Raw genomic sequence first — 26468 nt, forward strand, 5'->3', positions numbered from 1 at the left:
CTATACTATCTTATCAGGGATGCATAAAACACCTCTTTGGAAAATGAGGCATCAGAATGAGAAGCAAGATAAATATGTCAGATCTTTCAGACAGAACAAATAGGAAAAGAGTAGTGATGAAGTGGAGCTCTACAGAGCTATGCAAATAATGCCAGTACCGTGAAATGACCAGAGCAGCAGGAAGGAGGGAGGCCTCCATAAAGATGGACTGTTCAGCTCCAGATCACCCCTGTTTTATGGGATCTGAACTGAGTCTTGGGTGGTGTCTGTCTCAATCAGAAGTGGTAATTCAGAATAATGGTAATTCCGATGTCCCTGATGAAGCAGGTGATGTGGATGTTCTTCAATACCTGTATGGCTTTGGCCATGGGGACCAGTGAGAGGATATTTTTTAAAACTCTGTGTGTGTGTGTGTGTTTGTGTGTGTGTTTATACATATATATACACATATATACATATATATGCACACCCACATATACATATACATATACATATACATATACATATATATACAATGCACATATATAAAAATATGTGGGTTTTTTGTTTGGTTGGTTGGGTTTTATTGCATCTGTAAGATACAGTTTCCATCAGTATGCATCAACTTTGCTTCATTAGGTTGTCAGTGGTGTAATAGTGTAAACATCCAATGAAGGGAAGTACTTGTCCCAGCTTTCAGATAGTAGGTGTTTTGTGTTTCTTGAGATCTTAGTTTCTGTTCTTGATTTTACCATTGCCTGTGGAAAATTCACATCACATTTCTCTGCTGTAATCTCTTCGCATTGTAATGCTATAGAGAATGTATGGCACAGTGGAGTCCTGATATTGTTTGACTCTAATGTTGACAGTAGTAATTTTCCTTAAATTCTTTCTTATCACATTTCTTGCATTCCAAAATACCTCTGGGATGTTCTTAGCCCATGGACACTAAAATACAGAGCACTTCTATGTTGCAATAAATGATGAATTGTGAACTCAGGCAGGATGGCTGAGGTCCCATTATGTCTACCATCGCGATTAAAGTATAGATAAGCTTGGGAGATAAATCTGAATACCACTACCAGGTAGTGAGCAAGCAGCCAGCAGCAATGCAAGTGATGTTCACTCCCCTGCACTTCACTGCCTGCCAGCCAAGAGATGGAATGTACTGAATCCCGTTATCCAGCCTCTCCTGTCCAAACTTCTTATAAAGACTTACTGTGAATAAACAAAAGAAGATACTTTTCCTGTCAAAGGAAAAGTGGTGATGGGGCATGGCAATAACATGGCAATGTTGATGGACGGCTCATTTCTCCCTCCTTTTGAAATGGGAATCTCAAAGACTAAACGCACAGCGACAGCCAGTTTTGTCTTGCCACCTTCCACTGCATAGTATAAATTGAGGTTTATCAACAAAGGTCATCTTCAGTTCTTTCAGATGTCTTGGTGATGGGAACTGTCATTAATTAAAAAAAAAAAAAAAAAAAAAAAAGTGTGTGGGGGGGAAGAGTGAAGGATGTTGATGACCCAACATCAAAATGAAGGATCATGATGTCCCAACTGGGGTTGGAATTCTCCAGTTAAGATGATATGCAACTAAAAACATTTTCTCAAGAGAAATCACTAAAACTATAATCTACCTGAGCTTCTATTTCCCTGTAGGAATTCCAATGTAAGATCCTTTTGAAACTTCAGAACTGAAAGTCCTACAGAACTGAGGGGTTATGATGCTAGAAATACCGTACATTATGATAGGGGAAAGTGGGTTTACTTAAGTGTTTGGGGTTTTTTTTTTTTCTTTTTTTAATATTGAGGGCTTGTTTTGAAAATGGTTTAGCATGTCTGGAAAAAAATCTTGTTAAAATTTTAACTCTTAGACATCTACAACAGAATCTGTAATTGGACTAGAAAGAATAGTCACAGGATGAATGGAGCTGTGAAGAGGTTGTAAAAGGAGCAGCTAAATAAATGGGGACTGTTAGAGAACAAAATATCTATAGGGAATACGGCAGCAATCAGTGAAATCACAAATGGCAGCAAGGGGCTGAATGATTTCATTCTCATTAAGAGCTAGCCATGGCCTCTGAATTAAACTATCAAGTTAAAGCAAAGGGAATCATCTTTCCACACACCACAGAGATGGATTTTGGTGTTTATAACCATATGATAAGTTGCCAAAAGCTTCCCTGTAGATTAGGCAAATTTATGGAAGAGAAAAACCCACTGATGGCTATTTCACACAAAGGTGTCATCTTCCATTTAGGAAGTCCATGATGACACATTGCCRGAGCCTGGGAAACTCCAGGAGGAAGCAGTACCATATGCTTGCCCTGTTCTTAGTCTTTTCCCCTGACTTTCATTATTGCCCATGGCTTTCTTTGCTGGGATGGAGTTTTTGTTAGTGGTTTCTTTCAGTGGTTACAAAATATTTTTGGCTCTGTGCTTATCCCAATCACTCTGAAATCATGATTGAAGGAAATAAACCTCAGTACGATTAGTGTTACACTGCTGTATAATGTCTGAGGTGATGCAGTGATGTTTGATAGTCACAGAGTACAGATGCTTGGTTTTCCTGGTTAGGTCGCCTGGATCTGCCTCACAGAGTGTCTGGGGAAACCTTGTTTGGAAAACAGCCAGACTTCTGATAGTTCCAGAGAGACAAGGGCTACATCCATGAGCTAGATCCTTTTTGTTTGCTCTATCACAGCTCTTTTTGATCGTGTAAATAACAGTGGGCATGGTCTCCTGGATGTGTGGTGAGATGGTCCTTCGTGTGTGTGACTGCCTGAGCCAGCCAGACCTGCACTGAGAAGAGCAGATGTCACTGCGGGCCCTACTGCACAGCAGGGGATGTGAGCTCCCTGCCCTCCCTTGGTGGTGGCAGTGGTCGCCTTGCCTTTCCAGGGTTGCAGCTGGGGCTGGCCTAGCATCAGGGCCAACTCCATGTTTCTTTTCCAGGCATTTTGCTGCCCAAGGCAAATACTGGCTTGAGCTCCGAAACAGCCCAGGAAAGCGAAGGTTGCTTATGTCTGTTGGATCTAAATATGAAGAAAGCCTTTGGGAGCAGAGAGTGTTCAACCGCAGAAACACCCTAGCTGACTACACAAAAAACAGGAAAGAGTCCAAAATGTTGAGCAATTAAGAAAGGGAATAATCTGCCTGGAACTGGAGAATTTTAGAGAGCCAGAGCATGGAGGCAGCACAGGTCTTGAGTAGGTGCCTCTTGCCGCAGGAGCAGTACCTGCCTGACCAGCACCCTGTGCTCTTCATCATGGGAATGGCACAAGGGTCTCCATGGCCCCCTAAAAACATGTGGGCCTGCACTTCGACCCAGAATGACCACCTAAATAACCCCTAATCCTACTGCTGCTTTCTGGGATCATGCAGGCTCTCGGGGTGGGCCRTGCCAGGAGAGGCCAACTCTGCTGGTGCTCTTGGCTAGCTGTGGGCCGTCCAGCACGCAAGCCCTGCCAACAGAGCTGTGTAGCTTCTAGGCAAAAGCTTCCCAGCACCTGCTGCTGAACGACTGCTGCCCTTTGAGTGAGGAGCAGCCCTCCGCCCTGTCTCGAAGTGGGATGAGCTTCTCCTGCTCTGAGCAGTGACAATGTACTCAGCCTGTGATTCTGGCACCTACTCTGCTTCAGCAAGAAGCYGTTTAGTGGTGCAAAGCAGGGGTTTGTGTCCTGGGCCGCTTGCTGTCACTAAGGCTGTTGACCCCAGGGCCTTACATTGATGACYAGGCAAACTGAAATAGTATTTTGGAGGAATCTCCTCTCAGTTTTGTAGAAACTTCAGAAATTCCTGTATCTTGGGTAAGAAAAACTGAGGGGGAGATGGAGGGAAGAAGAGATGGAGAATCAAATCAATGTACAAACAGTGGCAATTAGGGAGCCCAATGTCTTGTGTTGTGCAGTTGGGGCCYTTGTAGCATATTAATATGGAGGTTGTATTTAAATGTTCTTGTGCTGCTGGCTATGCCCTGTGCTGTGTCTGCTCTGCTGCCTCTTGAGGTCCAGCTCATGCCGCAGCTTTTCTTTGAGCTGAAGACACTAGGAATTGCTCTCCATTCCCTGGTGGTTTTCTTGAAACTTGTAGAAACTCTCTTTCTCTGAGATTTTTATTTCTCTGTCAAACTGAGAAAATTGGCCGGTGGGTAGAAACAAGGAGTTGTGTGAGGGACCATAGGGAGGCAGGTAGGCTGCAAGCACCTGAATTTCAGGCACATGAGAGGAAAATGTGAACGGGGATGTGTGTGGTTGTGTCACTCTGCAGTGTGAGGAGGACTGGGATATCCTTGTGCTGATTTAAGTGGAGCTGTGCTCCCACATGGTTCAAYGTGCGGACCTGGGCATGTGTGTGCAGGAGGCTGATCTTGAGATGAATGCATGAGCTTTAGCATTTTGGGAAAAGTACCGAGGTGTAATATGAAAATTGTACCTGCTCATTCCCCATGCACTGTCAGGGAGAGCAGTGGACACTGAGAACAGTGGATTTGGTGGCACGTGTTTGCTCCAGGGGTTTGCCCCTCCCAGCCAACCAGCCCCAGCATTTACAGCTCTTGCTCCTGAGAGGCGGAGATGAGTTTTACAGACCATCTCCATAGCTGAATAGTTGGGACTGCAGCAAACAGCCCCCCCTTTTCTGTGCCTAATAGAGCCCTCAGATAGAAACCATGTGAAATTAAGTTTCTTCTGAAAGATACTCAGATGGCCTTCAGCAGAGTTGCGTTGGTTTTGGAGATAAACTCATCTCAGTGGAAGGCAGCCCTCCTATTGCTGTCCCGGGTGAGTTTCTCCTTTCCGTTTTTTTCCCCCTCTGTCTCCATACTTGTTTCATGACTCTGATGAGTGAATCTTAGCACTGTATTAGAGTCTACTGGCTCCTATCTGCTTGGCTGTGCATTTGCAAAGAAACCTAATATAGGAATAGGGTGCATTTTCTTAGTTTCAATGTATCAAGTTATGACCGGATTTGGTAGAGAGAAGCTTCTTGTCCTGTGTGTGTCTCTTGGATCTTCCTCTGCCGAACATGCCAGTGGGTGTAGCAGTGGTTGCAATATGTGGTGGCCTGTAAGGGTAGTGTAATCAAGCAGATAACTTTCTTATAACCATATTTTGGTATAAATAGTTGGGAAAGAGAGTTTTCAGTCTCCCAACAAATTAATTACCTTATAAATTGTGCTTTTCCCAAGGTAATACGTAGAATCTAGTGCCTTAACTGATTCAGTGTGTGCTTTGAAGTATATGCTATTTAAACAAGTGGAATGGAGAAAAATACATATCCTAATGGCATGTAGTGTCAAGCAATTGAGAGGACATGGTAGCTGAATTAGGAATTTGTTTCTKTAAAGATGAGCAGTTAGTCAATGGTCAAGGGTTCAAACTAAGATTAAAAGCTGTGCCAGGACTGTGCTGTTCCACATGTGAGTCACTTCTGTGAAGATGTTCAAGCTTAGCTTGTTAAAATGAAGCAGCCAACTTTATCAATGCCTCGGTAAATAATTGTTTTCAAACTACTGAGCTGAGTTAGAGTTAGGGGTTTAGCAGCTTTGAGTGTCAGGCAATGCACTGGATGATTAAATAARTTGAAGTGATTAATTGTAAATGTCTGCCTTTGGAAAAAAAAAAAAGTGGGCCTTTACCTATGCAAGCTTTTAAGGTTTTATTTTTTCCTTTCTAAAATGGAGATAGTATTTCCCARTATGGCCCTTGGGACTTTGCTAGTTTGAATGGATTAGCACCAGACAAAAGCTTCAGGATCTCTGGATGGAAAAGTGCTATGGAAATAGTGTTTTATTGTGATCTCCTTTGAGATGTTTCTGTGAAGCAAGTGGTGACTGTCATCATAATAAAGAAAACCTCAGAGAAGCTAACGCAATAATGATCCTCCTTCTTTTCTAGCTATTCTTTGAAAGGGCAAAYGCAATGAGTGATAATGGTTTAATGAGGAAGAGTCATTAGGGCATCCAGTCTGCATCTTTAGAAGTGAAGCATTTGGGGAGATCTGAAAATGACTTGGAGAACAAAACTGAAGTATCTCTGTGAGAATATTCAACTGTTTTGTATTCTCTTTGAATGCTGATTGAAACCAGTGATCCCTTTGGCTGGTGACTGATACATGGACAGTCAYGGATGTGGCTCGTTTGGCACTTCAGCATGGTTGGAAGGGGGTGGCCTGAGGAAGCACCTTGGTGTTTGCCCTGCTGCTCAGAGCTCGGTGTTATTTGAGGACTCCTGACCTGTTGAATTTGTATGTATTGGAGGCCTCATGCAGGGGMATTAATTGTCCTGAATTATTCAGTTTTATTAATCAAGCTGCTTCAATTTCAAAGTTTGCTGTAAGGGAAAGCTGCTAGGTAATTTCTATGATATTGATAACTACAGAGGGGTTTAGTGTTAAGAGAAAAAGCCTGAAGCAGGGAGTTTGTGTGAGATTGGAAACACCACTGGCTGGGAAGATTAGTTCAGCCCATTTCAGAAAGAACCAACTTGCAAAACAGTTAGGAATTAGGCTCTAAAGACATGCAAAAGTAAATGTGCTAGGGCCTCAGGAGTAATAAAATAAAGCCTCTTGCCTCTTGAATTTTATTACTGATTGACTTGAAAGCCTGAAACCAGCCCTCTAGCTTTGTGATGTGGCTCTTCCAGGGTGCTTCTGTGTGGCACTAGCTATATGGAAGAAACAAGGAGAGGGCTTGGGTCAGATGCAGGCTCTGGTGTTGCCTCAGGCTCTGCAGGAGTTTCTGCTGGAAGCAGTAGTGATGTCCCCTGCGATGCCAAGAGAACAACACAGACTCTTTCTGTGTCAAGTGGGCAAGAAGCAGAGGTTGGTCATGGGCAAAGTCACGAGGCTGCTGTTGCTGGAGGCTTGCTGAGCTTAGACAATTGCTGAAACTCATTTCCAGGAAAAGTGTTGTATTTCTAAATGTTCTTTAATCACCTGTTTGGTGAGAARGATGATTAAGGAGAGGAAGTTATGAACAAATTCTTATTTTAATAAAATATCGAGTTTGTCTGGTGAGGCTCCCTGTGATGGACTTTCTCCATCTGCCTGTCTTTCCTTTACATGATATAGAGCATGTGTGAAGTCRAGAGCTGGGTCCTCCCTGTCCCTTGGGCACAGTAGGGTGAACTCTGCCTAAGCTCAGTGCACCTGCTCCTAAAGCACCTGCTCTTGACTGCTGTTCATGGAGGGAACCTGAGCTAGATGTTGATCTGTCTTGATAGGGAAAAGAATCCTGTTTGTCGGGAATAACGAGTATGACAACAGAGAAGAGAAAAAGGGCAAAGCGGGGTTTCAACAATGCCCACAAAGGAGGAGGAGGAAGCTGCAGAAAACCCTCTGTGACGAAGCAGTCCTTTTTTTCCAGTCACGATTGAGTAATGCCACCCCCAGATCATCTGCTCCTTTGGGTGGGATTTGCTAGTGTAGAGGCCTGAATCTGTCTCTGTAACTCAAATAAATTGAATTTCTGGCATAAAGTAGGATGAGGGAGACTGAGGACTCAAGATGCCAGTTTAGATGTGTTTTTTTTCTCTAGCTGTTACAAATGTGAGCTGCTTTTGGATCTCTATCTCAAAGTCAAAAGTTACCCTACCAACAACAATGAGGTTGTTGATTATACGTTTAATCCAGTTCCTTTGTTGGAGCTATTTGAAAAGGGAGCTTCTGTGCTAAGGGTGCTGCTGTGGTCAGAATCTTCCCTTACAGATACCGCTACAGCTGGACACCAGCACATGAGAGCAGAACYCCTGACATCGACAGAGGTCTTCAAAGCAGCCCGATAGTAATCCACACGCACTAGGAGTAATGAGTATTGAGTATTGAGTCAGACCCTATCTGAAGGACTTCAGTTTCTTTTCTCTTCTCCCTTGGCCACCCTGAATGAAACACAAAAGTTGCAGTTACAGGAGTCACAATGTTCAGTAGTGTAATGGTCAAGCTGTAACTTTGCATCTCCCTTCTCATGGTTGTTTTCCTCCCTAAATTCTGATAACCACAAAAACTCTTTTTGTCTCCTTTTTTCTGCAGGTCGACAGACTATGGCACTACCTATGAAAAACTAAATGACAAAGTAGGCCTGAAGACGGTGCTGAGCTACCTTTATGTCAGTCCAACCAATAAGAGGAAGGTAAGGGAGAGTTTGCGAGCTGGKAGCTATAGAAATAAAGTTATGCCATTGTGTTCATCCTGGGAGGAATTACCATCCTAAAATAAAATCCACTGGAGATTCACGAGTTCAAATTTCTGTTCCAAGTTCCACTAGTTCATTTCTATGGAGTTTGATAGAATTATGTCTATTTTGACTGTTTTTGCTTATTTTAGTCACAGTGGTGTCTGTATTCTCCTGCTGAAATGTGCCCAGTCTGAGAAAAGGGTTACTTTTGTTTCTGACTTAAAACTTTAAGTGAACTGAACCTGCACAAATGTTTCTGGGATTCTTGCTTATRCTGGTCTCAGCTAATACACTTTCCCTTGACTTCACTGTCGCTTTATTATTAGAAATGCAGGAAAGAATGACTTTTACTCAGTATTTGACGCTTTTCCTTTTATGCTTTCCCAGTTTGACGGAGGAGTTGGAAATAAAGATGTAAATGACATTTCTGTTGGTTACATCATGCAAGGGGGCTGCAAGGACAATATGCCTGGGAGAGTAGGTGGGAGACCTACGACTTGATTTGAATGTGTAGGAGAGAACATGAGGTCACAGCTTTCACCCCCTGCTCGCACTTCCCACGTGATGCAATTAGGGCTGTGGCTGGCTCACAGTGCAGCCCCGGCAGCTACTACCCCGCGCCTTTCTGGTTTCAAATTAGTGTCTGTGCTGATTCAAGGGAGAGAATGGGACAAAGGCGCTTTCAGCTGCCCACGGGAATCGCCGTGGGAGGGCTCGGCGTGTAGCTAATTGCTGTCAGGGGAGTTTCGGGGCTGCATGGCGTGCAGCCCCTTCTGCTGGAGTGCCTCCAAACTGCCTATCTACTGCCTCCCTCRGTAGGTTTCCAAAGTTGTATTTTGCTACTCATACTGTTATTATTCTATTTTTGTTGTTTTGTTTTTTTCCATCRTTGGTCAGTCCACAGAGATTTGAAGATTGATGTTTATTTCAGTGTATTCAACCTTAAGGCAATYGTAGCTCTGATTACTATAGACAACCATATATGAGTGTTTGAGTGTATGGAGGAGAGGGAACCAGCAGTGGGCAGGGGTCAGCTTTTATTTTTTGGTGCAGAAGCTGAATGCCTTGAAAACTACCATGACTTCTTTGTTCTCAGCAAAATGGAAATGAGGTATTTTTATAATGAATTCTTCTGGCCTTTAAAAAAGTAAAAGGGCCATCAAGCCCCCTGCCTGCTCCTTAAATCCCATACAGTGAATCTGTGGAGCTAGCTGAAGAGTTAATTCTCCTTCATTCTGTTTCCAACGCAACTCTGCCCACCCAAAATCAGTGGCAATATGCTCAGTTACAAATACTACGTCACTGGTGTAAGCTCTCCCTTGCTAATCTGAGTACTAGGATGTCTGGTTATCTTCTAGCAGCTTCTCAAGCTATCAACCTCTACAGATTTAGCAGTCTTATATCTCATCATATCATGATACATGGAGGTAGAGAGCCCTATTTACCTGCTGTTTCCTTGTTACAAGTAGCATTTTTAAAGGAAATTATTTMCAGACCTGCTTGTCTTCCCTCTTTGTCTTTCCTCTAAAATGTCTTTTGAAATGCAGAGATGGTCTGTAAGGAAAATCCACAGGAAACCAGGTGTCCGTATTACCTGCTGTGGGAACAACTGTTTYTCCTCTTTTCCCTCTCTGCTAAATTTATGCCCACTGTTGCTGTGCGTGGTTAAATGCCTGTTTTTTCTGACCCAGAGCTGACTGTGCTCTGGTGACAGGCAAAGCAGTGCCAGGCATCCATGCAGCATTTGAAAAGTGCCTGGAGAAGGTGTCACTGGATTTGAGTGTCTGTGGTTTGTCACATTCGATACCAGGCTTACTTGTGCACCCAAGCCTTACAGACTTCTATACCACACAAAAGATGTTTAGGTTGTAATCTTCCCCAAGTCTCTCTGGGTGAATATTATTTCACTGACCTGCAAGAATCATGTTTTTGCTGAGCTCTCATGCACAACCACCAATAATAAATCACAAAGCAGGAGGTGCATAGGGCTGCATTCTGGTAGGGAAAGCCTAGGTAGATCCCCTGTCCCTCACCTCTGACAGCAGGGGGCTGGCCAGTTGAATAAAAAGCAGTCATCCCTTGCCAGCCGCAAAAATAAATCTCTACTTTAGGCAATAAACAGTGGGAGGAAGATGCCAAAAGCAACAGACATGCACAAGGGCTGTGTGGACACGACGAAACGGGCAGGCCCTTGCCAGGCAAGATATTTTCTCCTTAGGCATGAGCTCCCAGGTACTGATTGGGCCCCGCACGCCTCTCAGCTCCTGTCGATTTTTTGATGGTTTTTGCACACTGTTGCTAACGCTTTCTGCTCATTAGTGCTTAGAGGATTAGCAGTTACTTGGAGGAGGGGAAAAGCTTTCCATACATTCATTCCTAATTGATTTACTAGTGAGAAGGATAATTACCTCTCAGCTACCCCGCAGAACTATGGTGGGAATTACCTGTCAGATTTCTTTGAAGCCCCAAAATGCCTCTCTTCAGCTGCTAAATAGGAATTATACACTCAGCCAAATACCAGTTACATAAACATCTTTTACCTGAATTGTGGCATAACCCTGGGCTCAATTAAAATATGAGGAAAGAGGATTTAAAAGCTGCTCTTTTTCTTTCTTCCTTTTCTGAATAAAAGCCTTTTGTTTCCAATTTCTTTTTTTTTTTTTCCTTTTAAAATTTTATTTTTGGTGTGAATATGGAAAGTTATTTTGTGGGTTTTTTGTTTTGCTGCATTTCAATGCTGTGTGGTTCTAGGTCATGGGAGTGAGAAGGAGTCCCAAAAACAGCATCTCTGCTCATTGCAGTATAGGGGATCAGGCAGGGCCAAGGTCAAAATGGAGGAGTGRGCAGCTGGGTGAGATGTCACTTCCACTCAGGGTCCAGGAGCCTGTGGATMACTGCTTTTCTTCTGTCTTTCCCCTCACGAAAGCTGTGTCTGCTGCACACCTTGTAACCTTGGGAGGACCTAAAGTCTCTCTGAGAGCACTTCATCGGGTGCTTAAGAGTGTTGGAGGCTGTTTTTCTGGAAGCAGTATCAACCGCAAGTTTTTGAGCTTAATATAGGAATGACTTGGTGGAATCCTGGAACCTGTACTGCACAGAGAGGCCAGACTTGATGACATAACTGTTCTCCTAGGCCTTAAAATCTTCTGTTTTCTTGTTGAGTTTTCTCTTGCCACCCTCAAAGAGGGTCACTGTGTTCTTCAGGATTCCCTTCAAGTTGCTTCTCTGTGTGTCTCCCATCCATAGCCAGAGTGCCCCAGCAGAACACTGAATGCTGATCCCATCTGCACTGGGTCCCCTATCCTCTCTTGTAATGTCCTCCTTGCCACGCAGAGGAGAAGGGGCAGCTCAGGAGAGAGAGGGAAGGAGATGAAGAAACCATCCCTGCTGTTATCACGATGATGAATCCCTGATGGCCTCAGTTCTCCCTGGACACCTCCTGGCTCAGTTGGTGTTTGGCACGTGCAGGCCAGATTCAGTCTGTGAGTGTACCTTGGTTTTACAAGTTGTTCCTGGCCGATACCTGCTCCCTCAGTTGGCCAAGGCTGAGGGGCTTGTAGCTAAGACAGAGCTGAGGTGGCTTTGCTGCCCACCTGGGGTGCTGGCAGAGATATGGATGGGTCCCTGGCCCCGCTTCAGCCACTGGCCACTTGTGGAGCGGGGACAGGGAGTATCTGTGCAGGGCAGTTCCTAGAAACCGCAAGGAGGTATTTGAAAAATTCCCCCTTGGTTGGGTAATTTGATGTTTTTCAGGGCAACAAAGTGAAACTGCTGAACTTATATCTACTGTTCTGGCAGGTGTTTGGGCTGTTTGTTCTTTCGCTTCCACTGGGGCTAGGATTTAGATCAGGGAAAATTTGAATTGAGTTCTCGTTAGTACTATGAAATTCCATGTGATCATTAGAGACAGCAATTGGACTGCTCTGAACCCCCGGGGGCTCTGGCTTTCTTCAGTTACTGTTTTGAGTCACGGTGGGAAGCCTGTTGCTGTGGTGCTTCCAGGCCTGTGAAGAGGCTCTAATCAGCAGCGAGTACCGGGATCCGGCTTCCCCTTCAGCGCATCCGCCCACCAGGGCGTTTGCCCGAGAGGCCACGTGAGGCGGTATCTGCTGCGGCCCAGTTGATAGAGAACGTGCAGGTTGCGGGGAGCCCGGTGATWCAGCACCGAACCTCGGAGAGGGGCGGCACTTGTGCACGTTCAGCAACGCTCCCTCCTCACGGATCAGTGTGATTTAAAGGTTGAGAGCTGTGAAAAAGCTGGGACTCAAAAAAGCAAAGTTTTGACTTACATACCCTGCGAGTGTTTGTCTCTGCTCTGTCTTTAGGGATGCGACAAAAAGCTGCTTGCTCTCTGCCGGGTGGGAGAATCTGTTTCTGCCGACCTTTAATGCTGTTTTGGGGGCGTTAGTTGTGTTTTACTAAAGACAGATTTTTACAGCAGTGTGGGAATTGCAATTGTTTATTTCTTCCAAAGCACTGGGGGAAAAAACACTCTTCTATTTTAATATGAACATTTCTCCTGACTTTTTAATTTCCATTTTCTCTCTGTCCCAATTTTATTATTGTTGTTCATGGTACTGAAAACATTTTTGTTAGGAAATTGTGTATTTTCTGCAAATATCCAAACCTGAAATTCTTTGACTACCTGCCCACGCTTCAAAATAGTACTTTTGGGAGTGAAATGATTGAGTCTCTGTTCTCTGGCCTGGGCGAGTTGCTTGGGTACAATCACCAATGTCATCAGCATGTGCTTTCTTCTTGTTTGTCCTTAGCTAGATAGAGATACGTAGAGTCCTTCCAAGGAGTGCGGAAAGTAGAGCAGAAAAGAAATCCTGTGCAGCTAAAGTGCTGCTCCTCTCAGGCACCAAGGTGCCATCTGAGTCCCAAAGACTTGCTGTTGAACCATAGATTTCTTGTGTTATTTTTTTTTTCCATGAAGTGCCCTGTGAAGAAGGAATGTTCTTGGTGAGGCATCTGTTTACTTGAAAACCCTGTTTTCACTAGGAAACTTTTATCTCTACCCTTGGGAATCCTGTGGAGGTTGAGAGGACGGAGCTAAAAAGCATTTAAARGGAGGGAACAAATAAAAAGGGAATAAAGAGAATGACAACTCCAACTAACAAAATCAAACCAGATGCCACTTGCCTGTATACAGTGTTGTTCAGATGAGAAGTGGATAAATGTGAGGCCCTGACTGCGCGTAAGATTTGTGATGGCAGCTCTGATGTCTGAGAGATCTTCCTTCATAGATTTGCTTTGAATTTCAATTAGATACAGTYGTCTCTTGCTTTTTCCTGTGCTTTTACAATCATTATTGTAGGTGATGTTGTGCTGACTCTCTGCACAGAGAAATATCACCCAGCAACAGAGGCTGAAATGACGATTCCTCCCCCTTTTCTTGCAGCAGAACCGAAGCATGAGAGATTTGTTAGTAGACCTTCTAGCTAAGGAACGCAAGCAGGAGCTGCAGACAGTGCAAGGTGGAAATAAAGCTCTGGTGCTCAGTGGAAGAGCTTTGAGGAGGTGGTTTCACAAACTGGTTTTGCAAATGTCACAGAGTCAGACTTGAAGGACACTCCCCATCCCTGGCGCCATAAAACCCAAAGGCAGGTGACAGCTCCTGTACCTGCTCGTGCCTCTGGACACAGCCCAGCGGAACGAGACATGCTTGGAGGTGCTGGTGAGTCCGAAGCTCTGAAAACAGAGTCTAGTTAGGTTTGTTTCTATGTAGTTTTCACTTCTTGTCCATTTAGAGTGCAGTAAATTGGAGCAAATCCTTGCTGATTATAAGCCTCTCCAAAAGGAATTCCTGAGTCTCTGGGCAGAACAGAGGTTCAGATTTTTTTTCTTTCTTTCTTTCTTCTGTCTCTGAATCTTACCTTGTTTGATCCCAGTGGGAGTTCTGCAGCATTGTATTTTCTCCCTGCTCTTCAGATGTGTGATGGGCTGATGAAGCAGGTTCCAGCACTCACCTGGTGCTTGCTAACCCAGCCTGAACCGAGCTGCCATCGCTTGCCAGAGCTCCCATTAGTCATCTGCTGTTCTTTCTCCCCGAGACTGCAGCCCGAGCTATCGGTGAGGAACTGAGCTCTGGAGTATCCTAAAGCCATTTGGCAGATGGAAGGTTTCTGTGGACCCTTTTTCCCTATTACTCTGACACCGTGATAAACAGCATGTGCTGCAAAGTGGCACTTGCTGGTGTGATCCCAGAGACCGCATTTATAACACAAAGGTGGTGGGCTGAGCTAGAGCCATGGGGCAGGAGTAATGGAACCCTTTCTGTCCACTCTTTTTTTATCCCTCTTCTTTCCTTCAGCCCAATGAAATACATTAACTGAATAGCTCTTGGCTTTGCAGCTGCCATTAACGGGGCTATATTACCTGACCTGCAAATTGAGTTGTCATCATTTCTTTTTGTATCCCTTCTCTGGACTTGCTGAGCTATGTAGGACATTCCTGGGCTTCTCAGCACTCTGAAAAACATTTTGCTCCCTCCCGAGTTTCGGTGGGCAGAACCTCCCTGCTGATCCTCAGGAAAGGTTTTACTGTGAGATACAACGTCTGGCCCAGCTGAGCTAGCGTTTCTCCACTAAACCCAATAGATTGAACAAATATGACTGTAGTTTGGTCAACATTGCACTGTATTTTGTCTGGTAAATACACATCAGGGACTGTCACTATCAGTCTAAGTCAACTCAAAGAGGAGATAAAGAAGTATCCTTGTCCTTCACTTTCTGATGAGGCAAAATGATTGGCGTAAAGTCACCCGTAGTATCCACAGCAGAGTCAGAGGATGTGTGACAATGTTAAATCTGCAGAGTTCAGTCTTGGGAACCCTTACGCATGGGATTCTCTCTACTTGTCTGATTAAGTTGAGCTTGAACTTCTTAACTTAGACAAGACAGGATTTTCTTGTGTGTATCTGCAGAATTGTGACCTGAAACCTTCTGAAATAGAGTCTCTTGAAATATGAATGTGTTGTAATAATTGAAGTAGAATGCTTGAGAAATTTGTCCTTTTGAAGAGTTTTTTACTGTCCTTTTTCAATTCAGAAAGCCACGTTTTTCTCTGTCGCTTCTGACCTTCTGATTCTGATTTCTAGGCAGGAAATACAGTTTCCTGGTGGTGGTAGAATTAATTCATTAGTATTTTAAAAGTGGTTGAAAATCAGCAAATGGAAAGCATTCAGATGTTGAAGCAAAATATTATCATACTCTTAAAATATGGAGTCTTTTGAATATGCTTAAATATTTAATTATTATTTTCCTTTTTTTAATGAAGTAATTAAAAGACTTATCATCAAGTAAATAGGGCTTTGCAGATTAAAGTTATTGCTCTTTATAAAGCACGTTGAAATCTCTGGGTGGAATAGATGACCAAAAAATAGCTTACTATTTAGATACTTTTTTATTAAGGGAATACTGTTCAGTTTTGTATTTATCAGTGCACATCACTGCAGTATCTAGGAGTTGCTTTAACTGCAGATAATTCATGTCCCACTGGTTGCTTGTAGACTTGCCCAAGTGTCACTGGCCACGTGTTATCAGGTGCAGGTGCATCATTGCAGGTTGGTGCTTTCCAGTTGTGGCCATTCTCCTGCACTGGGATCTCACAAGCTGTTTGCTGTTGTCRGCTTGGTCAGGGCTGAAGTGTTTGAGCTGGTGCCTCTTTGGGGATCCTGTCATCAAGGGACCCCTGGAGAGGGCTGCCCTGCCACTGAGACCTCAGCTGACYTATAGGGTCCTTCAAAAAGGGAAGAAAAACTAATAAGGGCTGATTTTACACAGGCTTAGACTTTAGCACTTCTGACTTGACATAAATCAAGGAGATAAACAGAGGTCCTGTGGTATCTGCTGTCTTGAATGCAGCAGCTTGTCAGCACAAGATGCCCAAAACAAATTTTCCCCTTAGCCTGGGACAAGGTGATCGTTGTGTCCCAGGGAAGGCTGTCCTTCAGTAAGCATGAACACGAAAGCGGGAGATTCTTGGAGCTTTTTCCATTATTTCTCTGAAAAAGCAGGTGCATTAAAAAAATACTCATGAAAACTCACCCACTGTCCATGTCAACTGTTTCTAAAAGAAATGCCAAACAGATAATTAACAAAATGCTCACATATGGCATTTTTTAATGGGGGCAGAGGGAGAGAGAGAGGTATCTGTTTCTCTTTATACCTGTGTTACACATGCTGCGCTGAAAGCTATTGTTTCAGTGTTTGCAAAGAAGGAAAAAAAAATCCTATTTTATGAAATACCAGAATTAGGGTTGCCTCTGTCCAGCCTTATGTATCTATGCATTTCATTGCCTTGCGCTTATGCATTCCAAAAGCTTTTACTTGCATTTTTGGTAAGTTTCTGAGCTCATTTAGTATATATTTGAGTAGTGCTGAGGTCAGTACTGAAAGCAAATGCAAGCAGGATTCAATTAATAAAGATAGGAAATAAGTGCTGTCTAAACTGGYGTTATGGAAAATGTCTTTTTAAATAAATGACATTTTAGTCTTYATAGATATTGTGAGTCTGTTTGATAAAAGCAACCATGTAGACACAATGTATTTAAATTAAGGGAAAAAAATAGATACCTGCTGAACCATTTTATTCGCCAAGGACTGGAACTGTGATCCTGAAATCTCCGCTTAGCTGCTGCCTGGTGCACTGCAGGCCTGATCTCTGCAGGAACTGTAGATGCGGTAGCTTTGTCCTGATATTACAATTGATCATAAGGCTCCCAGGTGCAATTAGAGTCCAGTTGTACAAAGTTCTCTGCAGACAGATGATGGAAGTTAGTCCTTGCCTTGAAAAATTTGTAGTCTATATAAAGGTGTGAGAAAATAGGGGGAAAAAAACTAATCCTTCTCTCGTAGTTTAGGCCTCCTGAGTTGTAGGACGTTAAAGGACAGTACTACAGGACTCTGTTTTAATAATCTGTCTTCCCGATGCGTTTTTCTTCCTCTTTATTTTCTTCGCTTTCATTATTCTTGAGTGAGGAATTATAATAGGACCTATCTCTACAACTGCTGCTGAAGAAATGTATTCATATAATTAATGGTAAAGTCTGGCTGAAACTCATGCTGCCACTGTGTAGAGGTGCAGGTGTCACTGTGAACTGATGGAGATGGGCTCTTTCCTCAGGCGTTATTCCTGTCTCTTCTGTGGTGACCTCTGTATTGCAAGGATCCCTGCTGCTGCTCTGCCTGGGTCTTTCAGCCCGTCTCTCTAGGGAGATGGGCTCCTGGAAGGCCTTGTGGGTGGTTCGGGGCTACAAAGGGAAGAGGGGGGTGAAACTGGAAAGGTCACGTCCACGATCAGATGTGAGCTTCCCTCATGTTGGCTGCTGGTGTCTAATAAAGAGGTGATTTATTCCAGTTTGGCCAAGAAGTGTTGAAGGAGAGGTCAGAAGTCATAACATCCACTAATGTGAAGCTGCAATGTTGTCACTTAGCATGGCCGTTGCTTTTGTGGCAAAGACGGCTCTAGGTCCTGGTTTATGAAGCTTCCTTCGTCTTCCCACTCCTCTCTACCTCTCTCTGAAACATGGCTTTCTCCTTTACTGCTGCAGCTCCAATAATATATTAATTTATGAAGTATGAAAAATGAAGTAGTTTTGAATTAACAAGGAGGGGAATGGTGCTTTGCAGTCACCAGGATAATCAATCAATAGTAATGAGTCAGCATGTCCTGTTATTAAAAATAATAGAACGGGTGGAGAGCAGCCCTTGGAAAAGGGGCAGGTGGGTCCTTGCAGAGACTGAATAATGCTGTGACCTTGATCTTTAGTGATTGGAACTAATTTGTCAGGATACAGTTGTTTTCACTGTTTTCACTGTCTTAAAAAACCCAAAAACACAGCACTGAAACCCAGCAATCCTGGACAAAGCTGCTTTTTATTTTGTTAACTTCCAAAGTGAAGAATAAAATAAAAGAATGCAGTATTACTCATTGAAGTTTTATTTGTTTTTAATAACTAGGTGAGCAGGGTCTGGGGAGCACATGCTGGCAGCAGGAAGGTCAGGTCYTGTCCCCATTTCTGCCACAGGCTGTGTGGCTTTCAGCAGGTTGCCTGATGTCCCTGGGCCCTGCTTGGAGTGAAGGCTGCTTTTGTGCTCCTACCGCGTAGTCATGACGTGCACTGGAGCGGGGAGCGTTTCTACGATGACTATGAACCACACGCAGCGCCCTGGGGCCCGAGTGTCACCCCATTTCTGAGAGCTGCACTGCTGTGGGACTGGTAACTTGGCGACGTGTCCTGAGCTCTGGTTCCACTCTGTGTTACTCCCCTTCAATATCTCCTGTGCTTCTGAGGTTTGCACATCTGCCTCTTGCCCTGTGGGTGCAAGGACTTTATCGCTGGGAATGTTTGAAGCCCTTCCGTGGTTTTGTTAGGTGCAGTTTTTGCTTTGGCTGGGCTAGATTCCAGGGAAACCTTCCTCTGAGCTTGCCTTTTGCACTATGGTTCATTGCTCTTGACCTTATCYGTCTTGAAATGTCCTGTTGCTTTATGTACAGGCATTGGTGGACATGGGGAGTGATGACGGGGATTTTCCAAGTGGTTCAGGGTAAATTGAGGCTTCAGTTTTCTTGTAAATCTGGGCAGTCAGCACTTTGGTCAGTTCTGCCGTGCACCCTGTCTGAGCAGGGATTCATGCTGCTGTTTGCAGTGGGTCCCACAGCTCTGTGAAGCTCTGTGATTCTCTAGTGTGACTGATCTGGKTGTCCCCTTCCTAGTGAAAAAGCTTGTCTGTCATTTTTTGATTCTCTTGGAAAACATCCTTTTCAAGGCTGGTCAGTGTGGTCTTGTCAAACAACTGGAAGAAGGCAGTGAGCCTGACACTGTCTGGGCCCGGAGACTGGAGAAATGGRGCTGATGAGTGCAGGGCTTTGGAGCTGGCAATAGGTGGAAAGATGGAGTCAGTTGGCAATTTTGTGGCTTCAGCCAATTGATGCCTAAACCAAAGTGCTACAGTTGAGCTGGAGAGAAAATGTCTCCTCTTCCRTCTCGTCTTTCCCTGGTTCTTCAGGACACTGCTGTGGCCAGGGCTTGGCTCACGTATGTGCACAGGAATATACAGAAAAGATGATATGTGATGTTCCCAAGGCTGTTGAGGTGTCAGTGATGCTGTTGTAATAGGAAATAGCTGCTATTATTCCCATTCACTTTTTCGGAGTGTAATTATAGGTAGCACTTCTACCATGAACCTGCAAGAACTCAACATTGGAGGTGGTTTTGTAAATGTAATGGGGCGTCCTGATTCCTGTTTCTAAGATTCCTGAATCTTCCCTTTCATTAGGATCTTTAACAYCACAATTAAGATGTGGAGCTTGCTGTAATGGTGGATTGCTTAGAGCTTGGTGCTGTGGTCCAGTGCTCAATCATGATGTTTTGTATTTTTAACCCTTAATCCTTGGGCACTTCAACTTTCCATCGAGAAAAGTGGATGGATGCTGTACTAGTTCCTAGCCTTCCTCTAGTGGGGGGATGTTAGGAAGAGAAGTGCATTAAGAGCAGTGGGGGACATGGGGAATAGATGCCAGGTTACTAAATTGAGATAGATTGTTAGCATCTGGATGCGAACATTGGTGAAGCTGACTGTTGTCTGTGTTCTCTCTGCAATCTGACTAAAAAGCAGAAAAATAAGTGTGTAAGCACTAGAAAAGCAATGATGCATTTAGAATTGTATTCAGGTTTAATGGCCTCAAGGGAGACGCGTAATACAATTTTTATTTTTCTGAAGAGTCATGAAACACTCTACTGGCCTCAAATGAAATAGGCTGCTGTATATGGGCTCCAGAAGTTTACCCCCTAGAGTAACTATCCATGCACATCTCTTTGTTTTCTGTAATGGGGCAACTACTGTGAGTAAACTTATTCCCCCATGTGAAGTGTTCTCCCAAGTGAGACCTATAATCAGAGAAATGTTTTTGTATAAATGGCATTCTCCCTTGCAGCAGCTCCGGTGCACACCGCCTTCCCTCGCTGATAACATTATTTTCTGTAACTATTTCTGCTTACATGGTAAGTTACTGTAATAGTGAAAATTACTTTGTAGGTCCATGGAGAATAGCACAAGCATGCATTTCCTCAAATAACATGTAATTGTAACAGTGAATAATGATTTTTTTTTCCTCCTGTGCACATAGTTAGGGATCAAAGCTGTTCCGTGCTGGTGACTACAGACTGATGTGTTGGATGTTGCAAGAGTTAGTGCTTCCCTGTGCAGTTCTGCAGAGACTAAGGAGGCATCAAGCAGAGCTAGGCTATGCAGAAATACCAGGCTCCAGAGAAAAGAATACTATACATTAGAAGCTTTACATTTGTCTTACATTTCACCAGCCAGGGTTCTCTTCTACTTCTTATCCAGACCCAATCATGGCATGATCAAAATGGATTTGTAGAAAACCATCTATAAAAGCATGGTGTTTTTAACCCATTTGGCTGTTCATGGAGGGTCACTGAGCATGAATCTGCTGGGTTATGGAAGGGCCCTTCGGTCAGGAGCTCTCTCAGCAGATGAGCTTAACAGGAGCTCTCCAAGAAGACCATGCAGCACCCAAGTGGCCGGAGGAAGGTCAGGCTGCAGTGTTCACAGGTCTTTGCTCTAATGGTCTAAGGAGGACCAAAGGAGAAGGCCCCTTCCAATGTGCTGGAGGATTTGCAGCACTAACAACAGGATGAACCAACTTTGGGTAAATTCTGCCTTGCTGCAATAACAAAACGGTTTTACAACAGCACATGKCTGGTGCCAATCACTCTTTGCCAGGTCAGACACATGCTTTTTGGATGGTGTCCATACCCACTGGCACCTGAAATTTAACAAGCAAGTGCTTGCAGTGCCTTGTAATTAAAAGTGAAAAGTACACGTGTCCAATGCCAGAAAGACAAGAGAAAGACAAGTAAAGCAAAGATGAGGCGTTTTGCTTTGATGGTCTAATATGATGGCTCCTGTGCATGCAAATTGGATGCAGACTGGGATTTGGCATTGTGGGCAGGTTAGCACAACAGCCTTAGAGCATCTGGGTACTTTTCTCAACTCTGTTTTTACATAGGCCTTAGAGCCGTGATATATTTTCTCATCCCCACCTGCCAAGGAGGATGGCAGAGTGGTTTTCCTTGAGGGACTCCTGCTCTGAAGCCAATTTAGCCTTGATTTGCTCCTGCTCCTCAGGGCATCCCACAAGGTGCATCTGTGCTCTCGGCAGCTGCTGCAGGTGGTAATTAAATGAAGCCCTGTTTGTAGGGGATGGGGTGGGTGAGCTGGGCGCTCTGTGAGCTGTTTGTTCTGGTATGGCAATTTACAGAAAGGATGGCTGCACTGCCAAGAGCCTATTTTAATTTTGTACAAATTGAAACATATATATATAAATATAATTAAATATGGAAACAGCATAGGTCACAAAGATTAACTAGCCTGTTCACTGTAAACAAGGCTGATAGACTGATGTGCATCTCGGTAGGGATGAGAAAGTGTTGGTGGTCAGTCKCACAGTTTCCTTAGTCTTGTATCTCCATCCTCTTTAATAATTGGAAGTAGCCAGGGAAAGAAATGGCGAGATGCTGCTATCTCAGGTGTATACTCTGAGTTATATACCCTGAGTTAACAGCGTATAGCATATCCTGGGACTATGTGTAGCCAAACTGGACTAATAGAGTTTTAGTGGATCAGGGATGTGATTTGACTCGAAGACCTAGTTGGCTCTGTTGGTCTCATTCCTTAAAAGATGCTGGAATTGCATGTGGGCAAGCAAAAGATTAAAAATGATATCTCACACCTGGTCATGTCTGAAGTTTGCCATGGGAACTGGGACAGATCTCAGGATCCCACTGCACATTCTATTGCAGATTGAGATAAAACAGGAACCTGATTTCTACCTTAGTAGGTGGGAAATTTTGTGAAAATAACTATTTTTTTTTCCAGATTCTGCATGATTCCAAGATATTGAAAGCTTGGAGGAAAGCTTCCTTTGCAGCAAGTTATCTGCCACAGGAGGCTGCTATTCACTGAAATTTCATTCACTTGAATTCTGGGTCGTTGAAGGGGCCTCTAGCTGAGCACATTCTTACCATGAATTTATCTGTGACTAGGTTTTCGCATAACTCCAGATGTCTAATGGAAACAAATGTGTCAGCAGAACTAAACAGTAACTGGAGAGGTTCAGGCAGTATAGCTAAGAATAGAGCACTGCTCCAAATAAATATAAATACAGTACACCGTAAGACAGTTCTTATTCAAGAAATAAAAAAGCAGAATACTCTACATGGAAGATACAGGAATATCACACTGAGCACATTTGTTTTCATTTCACAGCATATTACCCTTCACTTTGTCATGATACTCCTTTTTCTACCCTTTATAAATGGCAAAATGCTTTGCAAGTAGACGTGGGGCCACAGACGCACRTGCTCTGATTATTCTCTCAGGCTTGGAAAGATGGGGAGCCAAAGCCTGGAGCCTTCTGACTTCAGCATCAAAGATCTGTGCACTCTTCTCAAACCAGCTTAACACAACCACGACTGCAGTCCCTGGCACAGACCGTCTGTGGAGGAGATCCACCCCAGGAGATGGATGCTSACAGAGACTGCTGTGGACGTATGGATGGCTCAGGGACAAGCAGTGGGACTCTGTAGGMTAGAGGTTGGTTTGTAATCGCAGAGAAGTCCCAATGGAAAGGAAGCTCTGGAGAGAGGTTAGCACGAAGTGCCTGAAAGCTCTTGAGAGGGCTATTTGGCTCTTTCTTTGCAGTACATAAAATACAGACCTGTTGCAAAAGTCTCCTGAAACTCTATTTCATTGCTCAGTTTCTGTGGGTGTCAGACTCATTTTTCATTATCTGATAATAAATACAGTAGTGAAAGTCACCTTTAACACTTAMAGATTGCTTGGATTTTATGAGATTGTATTGAAGTGAATGCCAAGGTATAAAAAGCCTTATGGTTGAGGTACTTTTATAACGCATGCTTCATAAACCCTTATAAAGTGAGTGCAGTGCACTTCATCCTGTAAGAATATGTTGTTATGGTTCTGAGAGATGGTAATCTGATGATATATTCATTAATTAAATCTGTTATTAATGTTAATTTTCAGGCAATAAGAAGTGAAGTTACAAGAACTTGAAATGGGGCAGGTCCAAAACAATTTAGCCATCAGGARAGCTCAATGTGTCTTCGCTGTTGACCGATGCCCACAGGTTGTCCTTAACATTCAGAGCCCTGCAAACCAAGGCATAGGCCCCAGTCTGAGCTATTCAATTAACACAGGGGATTGCAATGACACTTTTTCTCCTGAGACTCAAAGTTAATAATTCTGTGGAAGCTGTTGCCCCCTGCTTGGCTGTTTTATTTATTGGACTCACTTTTGCTGCTGATCATTAAGGAATGCCRTGGGTGTGAGAGCTGATAACCTTCCCATCCATGCAGGTGCTCTCCTTCTGCCACTTTCTGCTCAGGCACTAGAGAAGATTTCTTCCTTGCTGAATTTGTGTGTGAAAAAATAGGACTTCTCCTTAGAGCAGATTTTTTTCACCAATATCTTGAGGGTCCAGTCTCAAAGGTATTTTGTGATAGCCACATCTTCTTACTCTGCAGAGATTTTTCTTGGCTGACTGATGTGCTCATCTGGGTGACAGTTTGGCTTCTGATCTCCTGATTCTTGCAGAAGGTGATACATCTCCAGAGCAAWGAGCGGGTGTCTAGCACTTTCTGTGCATCTTCTATAAAAGCTTGTGTAAAGCRAAGATGTGCTTTTTAAAGCAGTGCAGAATGCTGCAAAGCATTTAATTTAGCTTAAAGCTGATTTATCTGCGTGTTTCTTTTGCTGGATAAGAAAACAGTTATTTGTGACACCATATATTTATCTCAAAGTGGTTTGGACTAGTTTAATGAATTAAAGTTTTTGAATGAACTGACTCATGTTAGGGAAAGAGGAAAGAAGGATGAGATTTTTGTCTGCAGTGAGTTGCCTCTGTCCTCCAAGGGGTTGGCACAGAAGGGCTTCAGGGATGCTGCAGCTGTATTCCGAAGAGGTTGATATTGTGCATCTATCTCTGAGGGCATCGTTTAACCTGCAGACCACGTAGATTGTGGTAATGATACAGGAGAGGGAGAATGGGAAGAGAATGAATAACCAGAAAATTGCCAGTGAGAAATTTCAAATGGTCAAGATTTCATCTGAAATGATTTGGTTAGGAAAAAGGTAGTTTTCCATAAGAAGTTTCCAGACTATTGATGTTTGAACATATTTGTGTTGAACTGATGTTTTGAAGGAAGGGGGGGAAAAAAGAGATTTTTGTATCTCTAAACCTTTAAATGTCATTTCACTTTGGTTTTTCAGTTTCAAAAAGATAAAAGGACATCATAAGTCCAAACAAAGCAAAAATCCTCTGCACTGACATTTCAGCGTAAAGTGTTGAAACTTTTTGGCTCTTTAAACTTAAAGCTAATATGAAATTATGTGGGAGAGCCGACTTAACTCCAGAGGTCCTGCGGGATCCTATGATCCTGTAAATATTTTAAGTCAAAGTGGGAAAGGAGAAAAAAGCCTTTTTTTTTTTTTTTTTTTAGATCAGATTCATATTTTCTTACTGTCAATTTACATATAGTCATGTCCATGGTAGAAATGTTCTATGTTAAAAATCCTGACTGACTTTAGAGAGGATCTCATGTGCTCTTGAGCTGAAGGTTTAGTGGAGAGAAAAACCTTCTTTTCGCTTGTAAGCAGAGCACTTTCAATACAGCAATCACTGTGAAGCTGTAAACAGGGAACCTTAAGTTTGTGTTGTTGCAGCAGTTTGTGGCAGAAGCACTTTTTCAATTGCAGAACAGGACAATGTGGTGCCACCGAGCAAATTACTCATCCAGTGCGTATTACTCATACAGTGGAAACGGGATCCTTTGTAGCTTCTCTCCTTGTATGGAGGCCCGTGTGGTTTGTAGAGTGACTTTTTTTTTTAATGTTCTGTTTATTTCTTTTTAAAAGAGCACTTTATATTGGCAAATGAAAATGTGTCTGGGAACTCCAAAAAGGGCCATTTATGAAAAGTACATTAAAAGTGAAGAAGAAAATCAGAAGGCAGTGCATAATGGTTTAATGCTATCTACTTATTTCTGGGAACAAAAGGCATTTATTTTGGACCTGTCTCCTTTATTCATTTACTGTGATGCTTCCAGCTAATGTAGCTCAGTGGTACTATTGCTGCAGATATTGTACCTATAAAACTTCTCAGTGCTGATTTAAAGAGATGTGCACTGGTAATTTACAATCAAAATTTATGTTGGTTGGAAAAAGTAAAATAAGGGGGTTCAATGAAAGCTAATATTAATAAAAATGCCTTTTATATGGCAGGCTGTTTCAGTTTTTGTCCAGAGGCGTTTTATTAAAAGATTTTGCTGCATGCAAAACAGATCTCTTGTGTGGGGAGAAGACGGAGCCAGAGAGCAAGGAGAAGCTGTGGAACCTGGTGCTAGGGATGTGGGAACGGGCTGAAGGGTTGGAGATGCTTCGGTTCTGTCCCCTGTGCCAGGCAGGTCCTTAACCTGATAACTCCAGGCAGATGGGAGCTCGACCTGCCTGAAGCCCTGAGCCAGTGAGAGTCTCATGTAGCGCTGTGCCCATGAGCCGTGTGCTGTATTTTGTATTTTGCTGTATTTAATGCTTTATATTGCTACCTTGGAGCAGAGGAAGAGGAATGTTCAATCCTGTTTACTCATCCGCCTGGACATACCCTATGTGAAAGCAACACTGGGGAAGGTGTTTGTATTAGCTGAAAGGGCACAATTGTTTCTAATTTGAGTAGCAGGAGCTYGGGTTCTTAGATAAAAATTGTGCTTTAATTTTTTATTATATCAGTCCTATGACTTCCTGAAGATCTGATTAACCTGTTATGGTTTATGTTGTTCTTGCAACCCCTCAAAAGTGTCATCCTTTCCTGMAGTTGGGCTGGACTGGAGCCCCTCAGGGCGCTCTGCATGTGTTGTCATTGCCCCTGAATCTCCTACTTCAGTGCTATTCAGTAGCTCTCTAAACTTAGAAATGACCATCCTCAACTGGATGCTGAACTGAGTATCTCCTGAGTATCAGTATCTGAGTATCATCCTCAACTGCTGAACCTGAGTATCATCTTAGTCCCATGAACATTCATAAAAAGATTTGTATCACGTACCAAAAACCTCTTCGCATTTGCCTCCCATGGAGTTACCTGCAGTTCTGTCAGATTTTTGTTTTTCAGCCTGTCTTGCTTTGGTCCTTGCTTTCCGTTGCCAACCACGCTTTGGAGACCAAACTATATAGACTCTAGAGGAAAAGGGAGGTAGTAGAAACCATCT

At 43.4% G+C, this 26468-nt stretch overlaps 1 protein-coding gene across 1 annotated transcript in view; it reads left to right on the plus strand.

Moving 5' to 3' along the window:
- The window catches only part of SORCS3 (sortilin related VPS10 domain containing receptor 3), a 180121-nt gene that overhangs the window by 31873 nt on the left and 121780 nt on the right, over positions 1 to 26468 (plus strand). Inside the window, exon 3 of the mRNA XM_026050684.1 lies at positions 8011 to 8110. Within this exon, the coding sequence (XP_025906469.1) occupies positions 8011 to 8110 (100 nt within the window). The remainder of the gene's footprint in view (positions 1 to 8010; positions 8111 to 26468) is intronic.

This window comes from Nothoprocta perdicaria, unplaced genomic scaffold, assembly GCF_003342845.1.
Source record: "Nothoprocta perdicaria isolate Ctin4 unplaced genomic scaffold, notPer1 scaffold_7, whole genome shotgun sequence".
Taxonomy (NCBI): Eukaryota; Metazoa; Chordata; class Aves; order Tinamiformes; family Tinamidae; genus Nothoprocta; species Nothoprocta perdicaria.